At 33.7% G+C, this 14,896-nt stretch overlaps 1 protein-coding gene across 1 annotated transcript; it reads right to left on the bottom strand.

Moving 5' to 3' along the window:
* Positions 1–11,328: 11,328 nt before the first annotated feature.
* LOC139858318 (pentatricopeptide repeat-containing protein At4g21300-like) lies at positions 11,329–13,887 on the bottom strand. The gene has a single exon (XM_071847174.1). It carries the CDS (start codon positions 13,885–13,887, stop codon positions 11,374–11,376), a length of 2,514 nt encoding a protein of 837 aa, XP_071703275.1. The 3' UTR covers positions 11,329–11,373.
* Positions 13,888–14,896: the final 1,009 nt, after the last annotated feature.

The following is a 14,896-nucleotide window of genomic DNA, read 5'->3' as shown; positions in this document are numbered from 1 at the left end:
CCAAGTGTGTTTAATATTCAAACAATTATAATTAACAAGGCTAAGATCCATATTTCACTTATGTTAACGACGGGTTCGCCGCGGATCGCCAACCATAAGCTATTTAGGTAGGTAACTATATTACCAATTTCATCCATTATGAAATTCTTAGGTTCTGCGGGATTTAGTGATAATCAATTATTTCACTTGGCATGTTTAATTCCTTCTACGCTAATCCTTCCTCGTGGCGGGTTTTCCGCAAACCACGATTTTAGATTGTAAACCGTCCGTGATAGATACACGTGAAATCTGGCCCAAGACTCTCGGGTATCGCGAAATTCACCTCACCCTTCCCAACACCCAATTAAAGTCCGGCCCAAGACTCTCGGGTATCGCGAACTCTAACAGGTAAAAGGTTCGGATGTGTGTACTACTCATGGATAGCGTAAAGTTTACATTTAAAACGGGTTTTTGTTTTCTTTTAGCAAAAGTAGTTTACACCATTTTAAAACATTTGCTAATTATATATTGCGTGTTGCGTTTGTTAAACTAATTTTAACCAAACCGTTTTATATGATTATTGTCCCTTTTGTTTTTTTTTAAAAAACATTTTCTAGCTAGCATGGCATAGACAAATAATAAAACAATAATAATCATGACACGCAATTATCGGTAGTATGCCTCGAGTCCTATGCGTTTTTCCGGTGAGCCAACACACGAAAAAACATGGTCAACTAGGGACATAACCTTGTGTGAGAATTGGCTCCCACTAAAACCGCCATCTCCATTATATGCTCGGATGGGCCGCCTTGTGAACATCGTCTTCTTGATTTCAATCTTGGTTGCATTATCTTACAAAATAACTATTCTATTTTCTATACTATTACAAATACAATATAAATAGAAAGACGACATGCAAGTCGTTTAATAAATTATTACATTCATCCCGAATAAATAATAAATTAAATCATACAACTAAACATCCACACAAGGGTCTTATTGAGGCAAATACTACCGATTTCATACAACAATCACATACATAACAAATGGAGTGCCAACCGTCCATTTTCATATAACATGTTTCGATAAGGATTGATTTAAACAACACTTAATGGCACTTATAATATTCAATCCTTGTTTACATAACATATGTATGTAAACCCACTTCATATTTTGTAAGTATGGTTTTCATGCCAAAACCATCCAAATAAACATATTAAGTGAATCAAAACATGTTGGAGATTTATTCACCTTACCAAAGCATAAAGTCTAAAATTAATAATTTTAATTTTCTCATTTCATGTAAAACATGAAAAGAATTCATGTACTTTATTTTCCTAAATATTGAATCTTTAATAGTCAACATGCAAGTTACCATTAAAATTTTCGGATTTTGGCAGATTCATACATGTAACTTTAAATGGTCATATCTTACTCATTTCTAATCCGTTTTCGATGAATTTTTTTTTCAAATTTAAGTTCTTTCAGTTAGCTTTCAAATGCAATTGGTCTCATTCAATAATATTGAGTTTAAAGCCCCGAAACAGTCCATCAAATACGGACTGTCCAGGCTGAAAAAAATTAAATGAAAAAAATGAATTTAACCCATTTTACATTTTGCCAAAATCCAAGATTCAAATTAGTATTTAGGAAACATAAAACATAAATTATGATACTTGTTTTGCATGTTTGTTATGCATGATCATCTCCAAGAATCATGCACAACGCATCCATCAAAACTAAATATCATAAGAAAAGTTTGTTAAAACTTGTACAAGATGGCTCGGATACCACTGTTGGAGTATGATACAAATTCAAAGCGAGCGGAAGCATTTTTAAAACTTTACAAAATCATACTCTTCCACGGATCATTGTACAAAACTTTAGCAAACAAAACAAAATTAACGAAATTAAACAAGAGAAGATTAGAATACAACCTTTGTAGCCTTTTGAAGATCGAATCTGAAAAACCCAAAGAAGAGTTCCTCTAAACGGTAGACACCCAAAGTTCCAACCTTGTTTCAATCTATACCTTCTACTTAACGGATCTTTTCTTTTTCCTTATTTTCACCAAAATCGAACCTAATTATAGATCTCAAGTATTTTGGTTACTTGAAAAAGAGAAAGAGAAATATCATTTTGTATGTGTGTTTTTGTATCTCAAGTTTCTATATCTTTTCAATACCAAGATTTGGTATTATATAGAATTAAAATTGATACAATAATACATATAATACAAATATAAAGATTTTGAAAGATTTTGAAAGATTTGCAAAATCAAATCTTTATATAAAATAAGATTTACAACTCAAATCAAATCTTATTTATATCAAATCAAATCTTATATATTATATAAAATATGAATATAGTACAAATCTTTATATAAAATAAGATTTATAAATCAAATCAAATCTTATATATATCAAATCAAATCTTATATATTATATAAAATATGATTTGCAAAATCTAATCAAATCTCTACATATTTAGATTTGTAAGTATATGTACATACATAAAAAAAACTTACTTAATTTATTAAGCCATTAACTAATGATTAATAAATTAATTTCCGATTAGAAGGTATATCAAACAATTTACGATTGGCCTTTGTGTGTGACCGAATAGGATAAATGGACTTTTATTATTTAATGTCATGGGCATATCTTCGGAATATATGTACCACGGTCAAACCACGGTCGAACCATAGCCAACCCGAGAACATATTTCCAACACTACTGGCAATAACTTGAAATCTAATGTGCCATTGGCCTTCGAGAATCATGTGAAAACGAACATTTTAAAGCGATCATAAGCTTCAATACTCGTACCGGCTAAACTCAGAATTCTTTAATGTTTGTGTGGATTTTGTACATAAATAAACAAATGTATTTGGTTAGGAGTCACATTCTTCTTTTAGATGGGGCATGTTCGGACAAAAATAATTCATTCATCTTGCAAGTAAAATAAAAAACTAAAATAAAATGTAACGTACTCAATAAAATAAGACTGGCCTTTTGGTCATTTGTATAGATTTCGGACCAAGCAAGATAGTGTGATTAAATTTCGAGGAGCTTATGTAGTCGAGTTAAAGTTAAGGATGATTATGTTTAGCTTGTATATCACAATGACTATTAATGTATGTTAGTTGATATAATAACAAAATTTCTTAGTACATCAGTAATGTTGTTACGTATTATGTGTTGCAGACTTGCAGATGTTATGTAATAGAAACGATAATGAGATTCACGTTATGTTGTGTGTTCGATAACTCATAGGAGCTTATGGGATTGTTCATTATCAATTTAATATGTACAGTACACAGTTGTATATTGTATGTTCAATTTAAGTGTCTTTGATATTTAGCTGTTGTTTTACTACTGTCAGTTACTACTACATTATAACTTATGACTTGTTCATTGAGAGTGGCCAAATCACTATACAATATTTATAATTTCTTTTTTTAAAGTATATATGAAGAAAAAGTGATTTCATTAATATTTTATACTTATTGTGTTTGAAATTTACTTTTATGTCCAGTAGATGAAGAAAAAGTGAGCTTTTGATTGAATTTATTGATTATAGATTTAACGATATATCACCATATCTCCTTCATGCAAACACCAATTTAGTTTCAAAAACTCAAACACTCATAAACTTATAGATGACAAAATTGCTAAAATAGTCCATGTAGTTTGTATCAAAATGCTGATTTAGTCCCTATGCTTTTTTTGATAGATTTCCTCCTCGTGGTATGCAAATGTTGCTGATTTCGTCCCTCTGACTGACAGACGTTAAAAAATTCCGTTAACTTCAGTCACATGTCAAGCACATGAGGGTGTTTTAGTCATTTACAATCCCCATCATCTTTACCTTCTCCATTCTTCTACCATCATCCACATTCATTCATCTTTCTCAAATCCCCAAATCCCAAACCCTAATCAACACTAAATTCATTTCCATTCTCAAATCTAAACTTTAACCCAAATCCAAATCCAAATCCAAATCCTATCTTCCCAAATCAAAAATTTTAGCAATTAAATTCATAACCCACTCATTTTACTTAACAAAAATCCACCTGCTTCGTATAAACTAATGCTTCGTATCAGTAAATGAAAATCAACTTTAGAATCACAAAACTAATGCTTTGTATCACAAAACCCACCATCTGCAAAAGTCTCCACTAAAGTTAAATCCTCTCATTCGAATACATAACAATAAAACAAAATTCGATCAAAGTACAAAGTGTCAATCTTGCCTTCTGTATATTAAGATGTTCAGAATATAATTATTATCTGCAAAAAGCTAACAAAATAATAGAAAATGTTTCCCATTTTTTCAGATGATCCGGATATGGGTTTCCCATATTTTCAGATCTATTCGGATTCGGACCCATGTCAGATTTATCACCACCACCATCGGAACTATACCACCACCGTTTGCAATCGAAGTCAGCTGAACCACTCCTGTTTATGCTTGAAACCACCAACCTCTGAATCTGATGACTAAATCAGCAACCTTTGAAGCTGCAAATGGGTTCTACTTTGATGATTAAATTATCAACCTTTTGAATCCGGGTTGTGGTGGTGGCGATTGAAGGTGAAAACGAAGGGGTGAAGATGACGGGTTGTAGGTGAACGATAAGAGGTTGCAGGTGAAAGATGACCGGCGGCGGTGGTGGTGACGGGTTATGTGACCTCCGGCGACGGTGGTGGTTACGGGTTTTGTGACTTCCGGCGGGGTTTGGTTACTTACTTGATTGATCTTTGGTTTGAGATCTAGATAGACTAGATCTAGATAGAAAGCAATTTTTAGGTTGTTTGTGTTTGATGTGTCAGATTGGATTTTGGTTTTGTAAATCGCGTGATTGAAGATGTAAAGATTAAAAAAGATAATTGGTAGTGAGTTGAAGATCAAAGAGATAAAATGGTGCTTTATTGTTGTTGCTGCGATTTAGTAAACAAAGGATAGGGAAATTGCTATTATCATTCAGTTTGTATACAAACTGAAATCGACATATTCTATTAGTTTTAATTTACATTTTTAGGTTTACATTTGTATTTATATTGCTTTTTTGTTTGTAGTAATTAATTAATTATTAATTATTGGATTTAAGTTTGTATCTTTTGAGATTTAATTTGAGTGTTTATGGATGAAGATGATTAGAGTATTTGTGTTAGTGTTGAAAAAATTATGGATAATGTTAGAAGTTTGTGTTTGTTAATTGATATGTATAAAGAAAATAAAAAATTAGGGTGAGGAGATAAAGACGAAGGAGATGAAAGAGACGACGTAAAAAAATGAATTTTGTTACAAACTACGGGATCATTTTAGTAATTTTGGTACAAATTACAGGGATGATTTCAGCAATTTTGTAAATAAAGGAAAGAAATAGACGAAAATACCCTCACATGTCTGGCACATTATTGGAGTTAACAGAATTTTTTGACGACCGTCAAAAATAGAAATTAAATCAGCAATATTGACAAACTACTGGGACCAAATCCATCAAAAAAAAGGATAGGGATACAAATCACATAAACCATTTCATCAATTTTGTCCTTATAGATTTACAATTATAAATTATATTTTTGATGGTAGGCCACAACCCCTCTCAGCCCCTATAATGGTCCATCATTGACCAAGTGCTCGGTGCTTTTATATTTGCTTTTATTTCATCATTTAAAGTTAAATTGTTTTAGTACTAATAAATTTTATTATATTCAATTTTTCGTAGTTGTTTCTTTTATGTTTATGTCAGTTAAGATCAATGGAAGTCAAAGTTCGTAACGCCCGACTAGTTCTCAACTTAACCGACTAGTCCCTCCATGAATCTGCTACCAACTAGCGACTTTTAAAACCTTGAGATGATTAAAGAAACTAATATTATAAACAACTAGCTTAAGACCCGTGAAATTCGAGAGATTTTTTAAGGGTCAAACAAATGTCAACAATTTTATATAGCATTTGTTAGATTGCTATCCATATGCAATAAACTTTTGCTAAGTGAAGTAATCTGACAACAACAACAACAACAAGAAAACCCAATACCACATGAGTGGTGTATGAAGGAGGTGAGATGTAGACAATCCTTCCCCTATCTTTGTATAAAAAGAAGTCATTTTTCCACCCAAAGTGATACACTCCAAGAACAAAAGTTCAGTACACTCCGGTTATTGTTTAAATAACATGCATGTTGTTTAGTAGAGAATGTGTAAGAGTAAGTAATGTGGGGGCTAGTTTTATTAGACATTTTCTTCGAACTTCATTCATTTACATTTTTTTTTTCGTACATGCATTTATTAGAACACAGAAAATATAAGATTTGATGCTAAAAAAATGAAGGTAAGAAAACAAATTCATTGTAAAACACAACCTAATTTTAAAACTAAGACAAACTTTTGTAATTGCAGTGAAACTCGACCTATTGAAGCCACAGGTTTATTGTTAGTTGACAACCCGCATAATAAGTTTTAACTCAATTCATGATTAACATGGGTCAGGAAAAACTCGTGCCAATTACAAAATGTGTCAAATAAGATCCATTACACGTCACTAAATTGATGTAAAATAACTTGAAAGTAAACAGCTTGTCATGCACCATATTCTAATTTTATCAAATGATTCAATATCCATTAAAATGAACCCATGAATCACAACTGATTCCTTAAATTAAAAGACGTTTACAAATGTCACGAGCTGTATACTAACCTAATAATGAGAGACTATCTCCACCTAGCTGCTTTATACACATATATACCTGTAAAGTCATAAAAGTAAACAAATAAAGATGTGTGAAAAATGTCTGAAATCAGCCAACATGTGAAGAGAGAAGCATAATTAGTACCATAGTCGTATTATCATGTAACAGTGGAGTAACCGCCCATTACCATAAACATCCAATCAATCGGAGTGTGTACTTCCCCTTTTTATGAAGAACCTGCAAAACAATATATCTTCATCAAAGACACCATTGAGATTGACGCTCAACATCAAATCATTGTTCAAAACAACTAAATCGTTGTTCAAAACCCACATAATCATTGTCCAGATGCCTAATAAATCCCTGTAGTAAATCTGAATTTTTAGACGTGAATATCTCTTGGATAAAATAGTATAACAAACCTCACACCAAGATAAAGAGAGACCCTTGTTGTTTACCTCTTACGTCACCTTCATGTTGTTTGATCTCAGTTTAAGCTGGAAAGTAACCACTACAGCCGCCAGAAACCCACCACCAATGCCGCAGTAAAACCATCACCACCAAAAACTTTTTTTCATTCAACAACCTAATAGCTGAGCTCGTTTTGAATGACTGATAGTGGAAAGAAAAACTTGGTTTAGTTCGAGTAATACAACTAATTTCCAAAATTTGGTGACCATTCTGTATTTTCAGCGCCTCATGGATTTCAGGAACATCAGTAGGACCATGATGGTGTGTTTTTAGATTTTCTTGTACATATTTAACTTTAATGAGACTTTAACAGGCTATATGCTCCGACAGTAGAATCATTACATGAATTGTGGGTTAAATGGGTCAGACAGAAATAAAAGCTCATAGGGAAACAACTCATATGGGTTAAATGGGTCAGACAGAAATCACGCGTAGTCTATTTTTATGGACATTATTAACTCATATGGTTTATTTTTTAATGGGTTAAATGGGAAACAACTCATGGGGCATTTTAACTCAAATTTGCTAAATAATAACTCAATAACTATACTACAAATTGGTGCGTCTACAAAACACAAAGTAAATATGTTTGCATACAACTTTGAAACCTCATATTGTTAGTATTATGCAAAACCTTTTGTAGTATAATTGGGAAGTCAAAAAAACATATCCCCTCTTCTGTCATTTATAGTTTATAGTTTAGTATCATCATCATCCATAGTTCTTGAGACCATACTCAGTCATTTTAAATTGACCTATATTTTTCCCAGTGATATCTATACCAAGCATATCACATAGCATATCTCACTATTAATGATTATAACATCACTGAATAAATCAGTTTAGTAATAAAGGTGTTATCTTGAATAAATAAAGATTAATTAAAATTTAAAGATACAATTTAAAAATAGATAAAAAAGACAAGGTCAAGTTTCCCGGATAGGCCCATTTCAACCCAAAGACCATACAGATAACCCATATTGACCATTATACCCAACCATTAGTTATTAGAATAAAAATTTTTAGCAAATTTTGCAATCTTAAATAGTTAGAGAGAACATTTCATTGGTGTAGAGAGTGTAATAACTTCCTTCATTTAACTCAAGCCCATCTATTTGACCTTGGTATGGTTCCTGTACGATCAAGCTTCTACATTATCTGTAGTTGAAGAACTATATCAGATGTGTCTTTTTCATCGGTCCAATAAACCCTCTAAATGATGAAGGATTCACAAGTAGTAGGCATGCTGAAATATCAAATCCAAAAAACCCAAGAAAACCTACAAAAACACAACATATTTTTAACTTGTGATAGTTGTCATTCCCTGGTAATATAGAAGCTCATGATGCTATAGATGGTTTAAAGTATATGATAATTTATTTAACTTGTAGTTGATGCTAGTCATGATGTACAATGTCTTAAAGCAAATTAGTTAACGAATCATAGATTTTATATGGATCAATTGTTACAAATGTATATGATAATCTTTTTAAAAACCAACCTACAACGGTAAGAAAATATATACAGTATTTAATAAGCAAACATACTTCCTCTTCCATGAGTTAAGTAACCCTCATCAACCCAAAGTCTAAACCATTTAACCAAATGACTTATTAGTTTGAATTACTAAAAGGAAAGAAGACTTACGGTAACAGCATCCCTAATATTTATGACTCTCAACCAATGCTTCCTTTTATTTAGATTGTATACTGTGGAATAGCCAAAATCAGATTCAAAAGCAGATGCAAATTAAAATTGGCTAAGAGAATACATGGGTTAGACTCCACCATACTTTGCATCTGAGATGTAAACCTAAATCAAAGTCAATTCAAAAAACAATGAAAAAAACCATCCTGGTATCGAAATTTTTTATTTATAAACAAACCATAATCGAATTACAAAATAAAAATATTAAATTCAAAAATTACTTCATACCTACCACCGCCGCCGCCGGAAGATTCTTAATTAAGGAAAAAAATCAGAAAAACCTATTTTGATATCGATGATGACTTATACGAACCATAATTTTACTGATTGGATTTACTTGAAGGATTGATTGTCGTTCAATTTGGACGATGAAGGTTTTTTTATGAGAGCAAAATAGTGAAAATAGTCCGCCCAAATTCTAGGTTAGAGGGTGTTTTGGTAATTAAATAATTAATGAAGATGATTATGATGTCATTAGGAAGTTCAGGGAAAATAAATGGTTTAGATTTTTTTTTTTTTTTTTTTTTTTTGAAAGACAAGAAAATTATATTAATAATAAGAAACAATACACGAAATATAACTAGCCAGGAGCTAGACAAAACACACGAACAACACGCAACCGCTTAAATAAGACGCACACACACAAACTCAACACGAAACTATAGAAGACGCACAATCACGAGGACAATAGAGGTGACCCGACTCGACAAATAAGAAAATCTATGTTTCCGAGTCCGATGACGCGCAAGAAGAGCAACACGAGCACCAACCAATATCCTCATCTGATTCATTCATCACATTCTCGATGAAATATCTTTCGTGCCACCGAAAGTTGTCTCGACGACGGTTACGTTTCATATTATACCTTCCCCACACATGTTTAATAAAACGACTTTTGATCAAAGGTGGGACTTTTTTCTTTTTAACACGAAAACGAGCAACCGCGGTATATGCTAGACTATCCATATTTTCTGGGCTAGGGTCGCCCACTTCTCTTTCGTCTGAGCCCAGGTCCAGCCCATTTGGGGCCTGATTGTTCATACCACACTCACCATAATGATCTGGCCCAATAAATGTTTTTGGCCCATTCTGGAATTGAGCATCTCGTGACTGGGAAACTGAGCTAAAAGGGTCACGCGTGCTTATACCTACCTCGATACCTGAACCTACAACATAGGAACTTGCATCAGCATCCCTCGGCGATTGGAATTTTTGGGGCGGCGTGTCACCATCCAAATTGAAAACTGGTGTAGAATTCGAGGCTGAACAACCGCCGGACGGTGGTGGGTCTATTACGGTGGTGCTATCAACAAGATCTTCCGGCTTGAACTCACCATCTTCCACCTCATCATCATCGATCACTGTGACATTTTCATCAACGGGCGAGGACCCACCATCAATAACCTCATCCTCTTCGGTATTCTCAGAAGGTTTGTTAGCCTGAAAATCTTTCTTATCATCTTCACAATGCTCACCCAAATTAGCCAAAACATTAAAATTACCTGAAGAGTCTGAACTCATAAATGACGATTCATCTTCATCTTCACCCATATTTGACCCCTTGGCCGGCTCAGATTGAATCCCCTCTTTAACTTCATCGATACGCGACTTATTAATTTTGACCAGAGACCACGAAATCCCTTCTTTGTTGAAAATGGTTTAGATTAATTTTGAAATATTAAATGAAGGGTTAGGATTAGTTTTTATTAGTTTAGATGACCTATTTTTGATTTTGTTATTATATATAAAATAGATAGATAGATAGATAAAATAGATAGATAGTACTCTTAAGACTTTGAAATAGACAATGAGAAACATTCAAGTAGTTCAACCCATTTAACAAGTTCCCCTTTTAGTTAACTTTTCTATTTGACTTGTTAGATATAAACCTCAACCAAAATCGGCTCATTGATAGGTAAATGGAGGTAGAAACTGCCACATCTAAGACATCAGTAGCAGACTACAACACTATAATCTATTCATTTTCTAAAAAAAAAAAAAAAAAAGCATGGCATAAGAGTATTTAAGGTAGCAGATCAATATAGCAGATCATAAACCTATACTATCTGCATGACATATAATGGTTGGCAGCTTAATCCTCTGATCCTACAATACCTGGCACAATAATAACGTTACGGAAACCTTCAATATAGCCTGCAAAGCACAATTATCAGCATCTCTTTCTCTATTTTCAATTTTAAAAATGTTTGTAAACCATGGGGAGACACAAATAAGGTCCTTAGTAAATATGTCAAGCTTTTTTCTTTGATGTTGGTTATACACAAGTTACTGATAAGAAAATCAAAATTATCATTCCTCTTTTTCACTGAGTGGTTGTTAACAAAAGAAAAAAAACAAAAAAAAAAAGACAAGTGCACTTACATAGCTGATCAAAACTGAATGATCAAAACTGAATCATTGTATCCTTTCAATCCCTTTTAGTTATAAGTAAAAATTTAATATATTATCTAAACAATTACTGCTAATCAACCATCTAAAATACCCTACAAAAATGATCATGTCATGTTTATTTCTGAAGTGTTATACCCTTCATTCTTAACCACTAAACGAAAGTTCTTTAACAAACTATTAATCTCATCAAACCTAAAATTATTCGTTTCACCAGCACCAAAAACATGAGTATCATTATTCACCTCAATCCAACTAAAACCATGCACCTTTTTAACTCCTCTATCTTTCATCAAACTTCTAGTTTTATCAACGCCTTCCCATTTCCCTGCATCCGCCTGCACATTCGATAACAACATATAATACCCCGAATTCTCCGGGTCCATTTCAAAAAGATGCGAACACGCCAACTCAGCAAGTTCAACGTTCCCATGGACCCTACACGCACCTAACAATGTCCCCCAAACGCCAGCATCAGGTTCAATAGGCATAGACTTTATAATATCAACCGCTTCATTTAATCTACCAGCTCGTCCAAATAAATCAATCATACACGCATAATGCTCCATTCGAGGGGCAATATTATAATCATTTATCATAGATTTAAAATAATTATAACCTTCATCAACCAAACCTGCGTGATCACACGCAGATATTATTGCAAGAAATGAAACATGATCAGGATCGAATCCCGAACCTTTCATTTGTTCAAACAAAGAAAGACATTCGTGATAACGACCATGGTTTCCATAAGCGGAAATAATACTATTCCATGACACTTCACTTTTCTCTTTCATTAAGTTGAAAACGTTAATCGCAGATTCTAACTTTCCACATTTAGCATACATGTCTAATAACGCGCTCTCCGCATAAAGATCCGTTTTCAACGCACCTCGGATCATGAACCCATGAATCGCTTTCCCATGCCCGAGTAACGACAAGTTCGAGAATGCGGAAAGAGCAGCCGATATGCTTACGGAGTCGTATTTACATCCTTTCGCACCCATTTCACGAAAAAAGTCAACCGCTTTCTCGGGTTGACCGTTTTGGCAACAGCTAGTAATCATTGAATTCCAACAAACAGAATCTTTTTCCGGCATTTTATCGAACACTTGGTGTGCTAAATCAAGCCTTCCACATTTAGCATACATATCTGTTACTGCGGTCCCCACATGACATCGTCCTTCGAACCCATTTTTAAGAATCTGACCATGCAACTCTTTGCCCAATTTTAAGGCAGACAAACCCGCACAAGCAGGTAAAGAACTCGAAAGTGTAACTGCATTCGGTCTCATTTTCTGTATAAGCAACCGTCTAAAAATATCCAAGGCATCGGAGTTTAACGCGTTAAGCACATATCCAGATATCATAGCCGTGCATATGACGATATCAACGTCAGTACTACATTTAAAAACATTGTGTGCCATATCCACTTGCCTACACTTAAAGTACATATCAATAAGCGCGTTTTTAAGGTATTCGTCCAAATGTACATCGTGTCTTAGGATATAACAATGAATTTCTTTACCTAAGTTTATACATGCTGACTCAGATATACACGGTAAAAAGCTTGCCAGAGTGACGGTATCTGGTTTGGTTCCAACTGATATCATCTCACGAAGCAAATCTAAAGCTTCATTCATAAGTCCATTTTGCACATGCCCACCGATTATAACATTCCATGTAACCGAACTAACTTCTTGAACGTCATTAAACAGCTCCCGCGCATAAAACAACTTTTTAGACTTCGCATACACTCCAATCAACGTGTTAACCACATGAGGATCCGTTACTAATCCGCACTTAATAATCCCTCCATGAACCTGAGTACCGAGCTTTAAATTCGCATCAGACGCACAAGCAGATAAAACACAAGCATACGTCACCGGCCCGGGTCGAATATCGGAACTTCTCATTTCGTTAAACAACAACATAACATGTTCATAATTCCCAACCTTTAAGTACCCATTAAGTATGACATTCCACAACACATCATCTCTTTGAGGCATTTTATCAAACAGGTGACGTGCATCATCAATACACCCATTTTCAGCATACAATTTTATCAAAGAACTACCTACATAAACATCAACATCAAAACCCATAACCCGTATCATATTACAATGAATATATCTACCCAAATCAATCGCCTTTAATCGAGCACAAGCTTTAATCACGTACGGAAAAGTGTATTTATCAGGACAAGTTCCGTACCCCAACATTTTAAAATAAACCAAAATTGCAGAATCAAAACACCCCATCATAGTAAACCCTCTAATCATCCAATTCCATGGCGATGCAAAGAACAAATCAAGTTGATGAAACATAGTTTTGGCATCGTTAAGTTTGCCACAAAGTATGTACATTTGAAGTAATCGTGAACCCAGTAAACCAACATGGTTGATCCCGTTAACAACAATTTGAGAGTGAATTTGTTGGCCGTGTTGAATTAGTTGTGGATTGGGGTTATGATTTGAACAGGACTGTAAGACTGATGCAAGTTTAGATGTTAATTCGTCCTTGGTGTACGGATGAAACGCAATTGGCGTGTTTGTGATGATAGATGATGATATTTGAGAGTATTTTCTGTTGAACGAGAAGAAGAGATGTCTTCCGTACATTTGATAACGGTTTTCGTCGTTTTACGTTGGACGTTAATGTTGGAGGTTTTATTGAAGTTTTGTGTAGGGTAAAATAATCGATAGCCGGATAAATTACTGAATCGTGGTATCACTTTCCGAAAGTAATTATTCTACCCTTATTGCCTGGGTTATACGAATATCACTTTGGGATAAGACAGAGATTAGTTCTTGTTATTGGCCTTTTGCATAAGAGTATTAAGGTGTTTTTGTATCTATTTTTTCTCATGAATGATAGTCCTTATTTATAGGCACTCAAAAACAAGTATTATTCCACGATGAAGATGTTTCACTAACTAATTTCTTTTTCAAATCTAAAACAAATCTTTTTCATAAATTTGTTTGTTTTATTTCCAACAACCAAATCTAGGAAATTGATTTTCATAAAGTTGTTTGTTTTATTTCTAATAACAAAATCTAGGAAATCGATTAAATCCTTTTCATAAAGTTGTTTGTTTTATTTCCACGATGGAGATGTTTCACCTAGTGCAGGAATAATACTTCCGTAATCACTCAAATTTGTGATAATGGAAAACCACTTTCGGGTCCGGGTAATCTATCACTTAATGGGTGTACACTCCGTACCTCCTAACCCATTTACAAGTGTAGATTAAATCCCTCAATTACACTAAATTTTCAACAATCCTCCCCAATTTAGTGCAATTCGTTTCATGAGAATTAAACAAATTAAAACAAAAACTCATGCATAAATGAAAATATCTTAAAGATTGAATTTTCACCTTAGTACATTACACATTCCAAATATTCGAAAATCAGGGTGTTCTAAGAATTGAACCCTTCAACCCATTTGAATAACTGAAAATAATATACACATAAGTTTTCAAATACTCTAAAGCTATCCTGACACTTTACAAGCCATGTGTCCATATCCTTTCATGAATGTATCCAAAGCTAAAAGTCCAAGCTTTGTTGAAGCGGCAAAACTTCACATTCACATAGGTAGTTCACTTCAGTCATGCACCTGCTCTTG

Source organism: Rutidosis leptorrhynchoides, chromosome 7 (genome assembly GCF_046630445.1).
Source record: "Rutidosis leptorrhynchoides isolate AG116_Rl617_1_P2 chromosome 7, CSIRO_AGI_Rlap_v1, whole genome shotgun sequence".
Taxonomy (NCBI): domain Eukaryota; kingdom Viridiplantae; phylum Streptophyta; class Magnoliopsida; order Asterales; family Asteraceae; genus Rutidosis; species Rutidosis leptorrhynchoides.
This window is presented reverse-complemented; position numbering and strand designations above follow the sequence as displayed.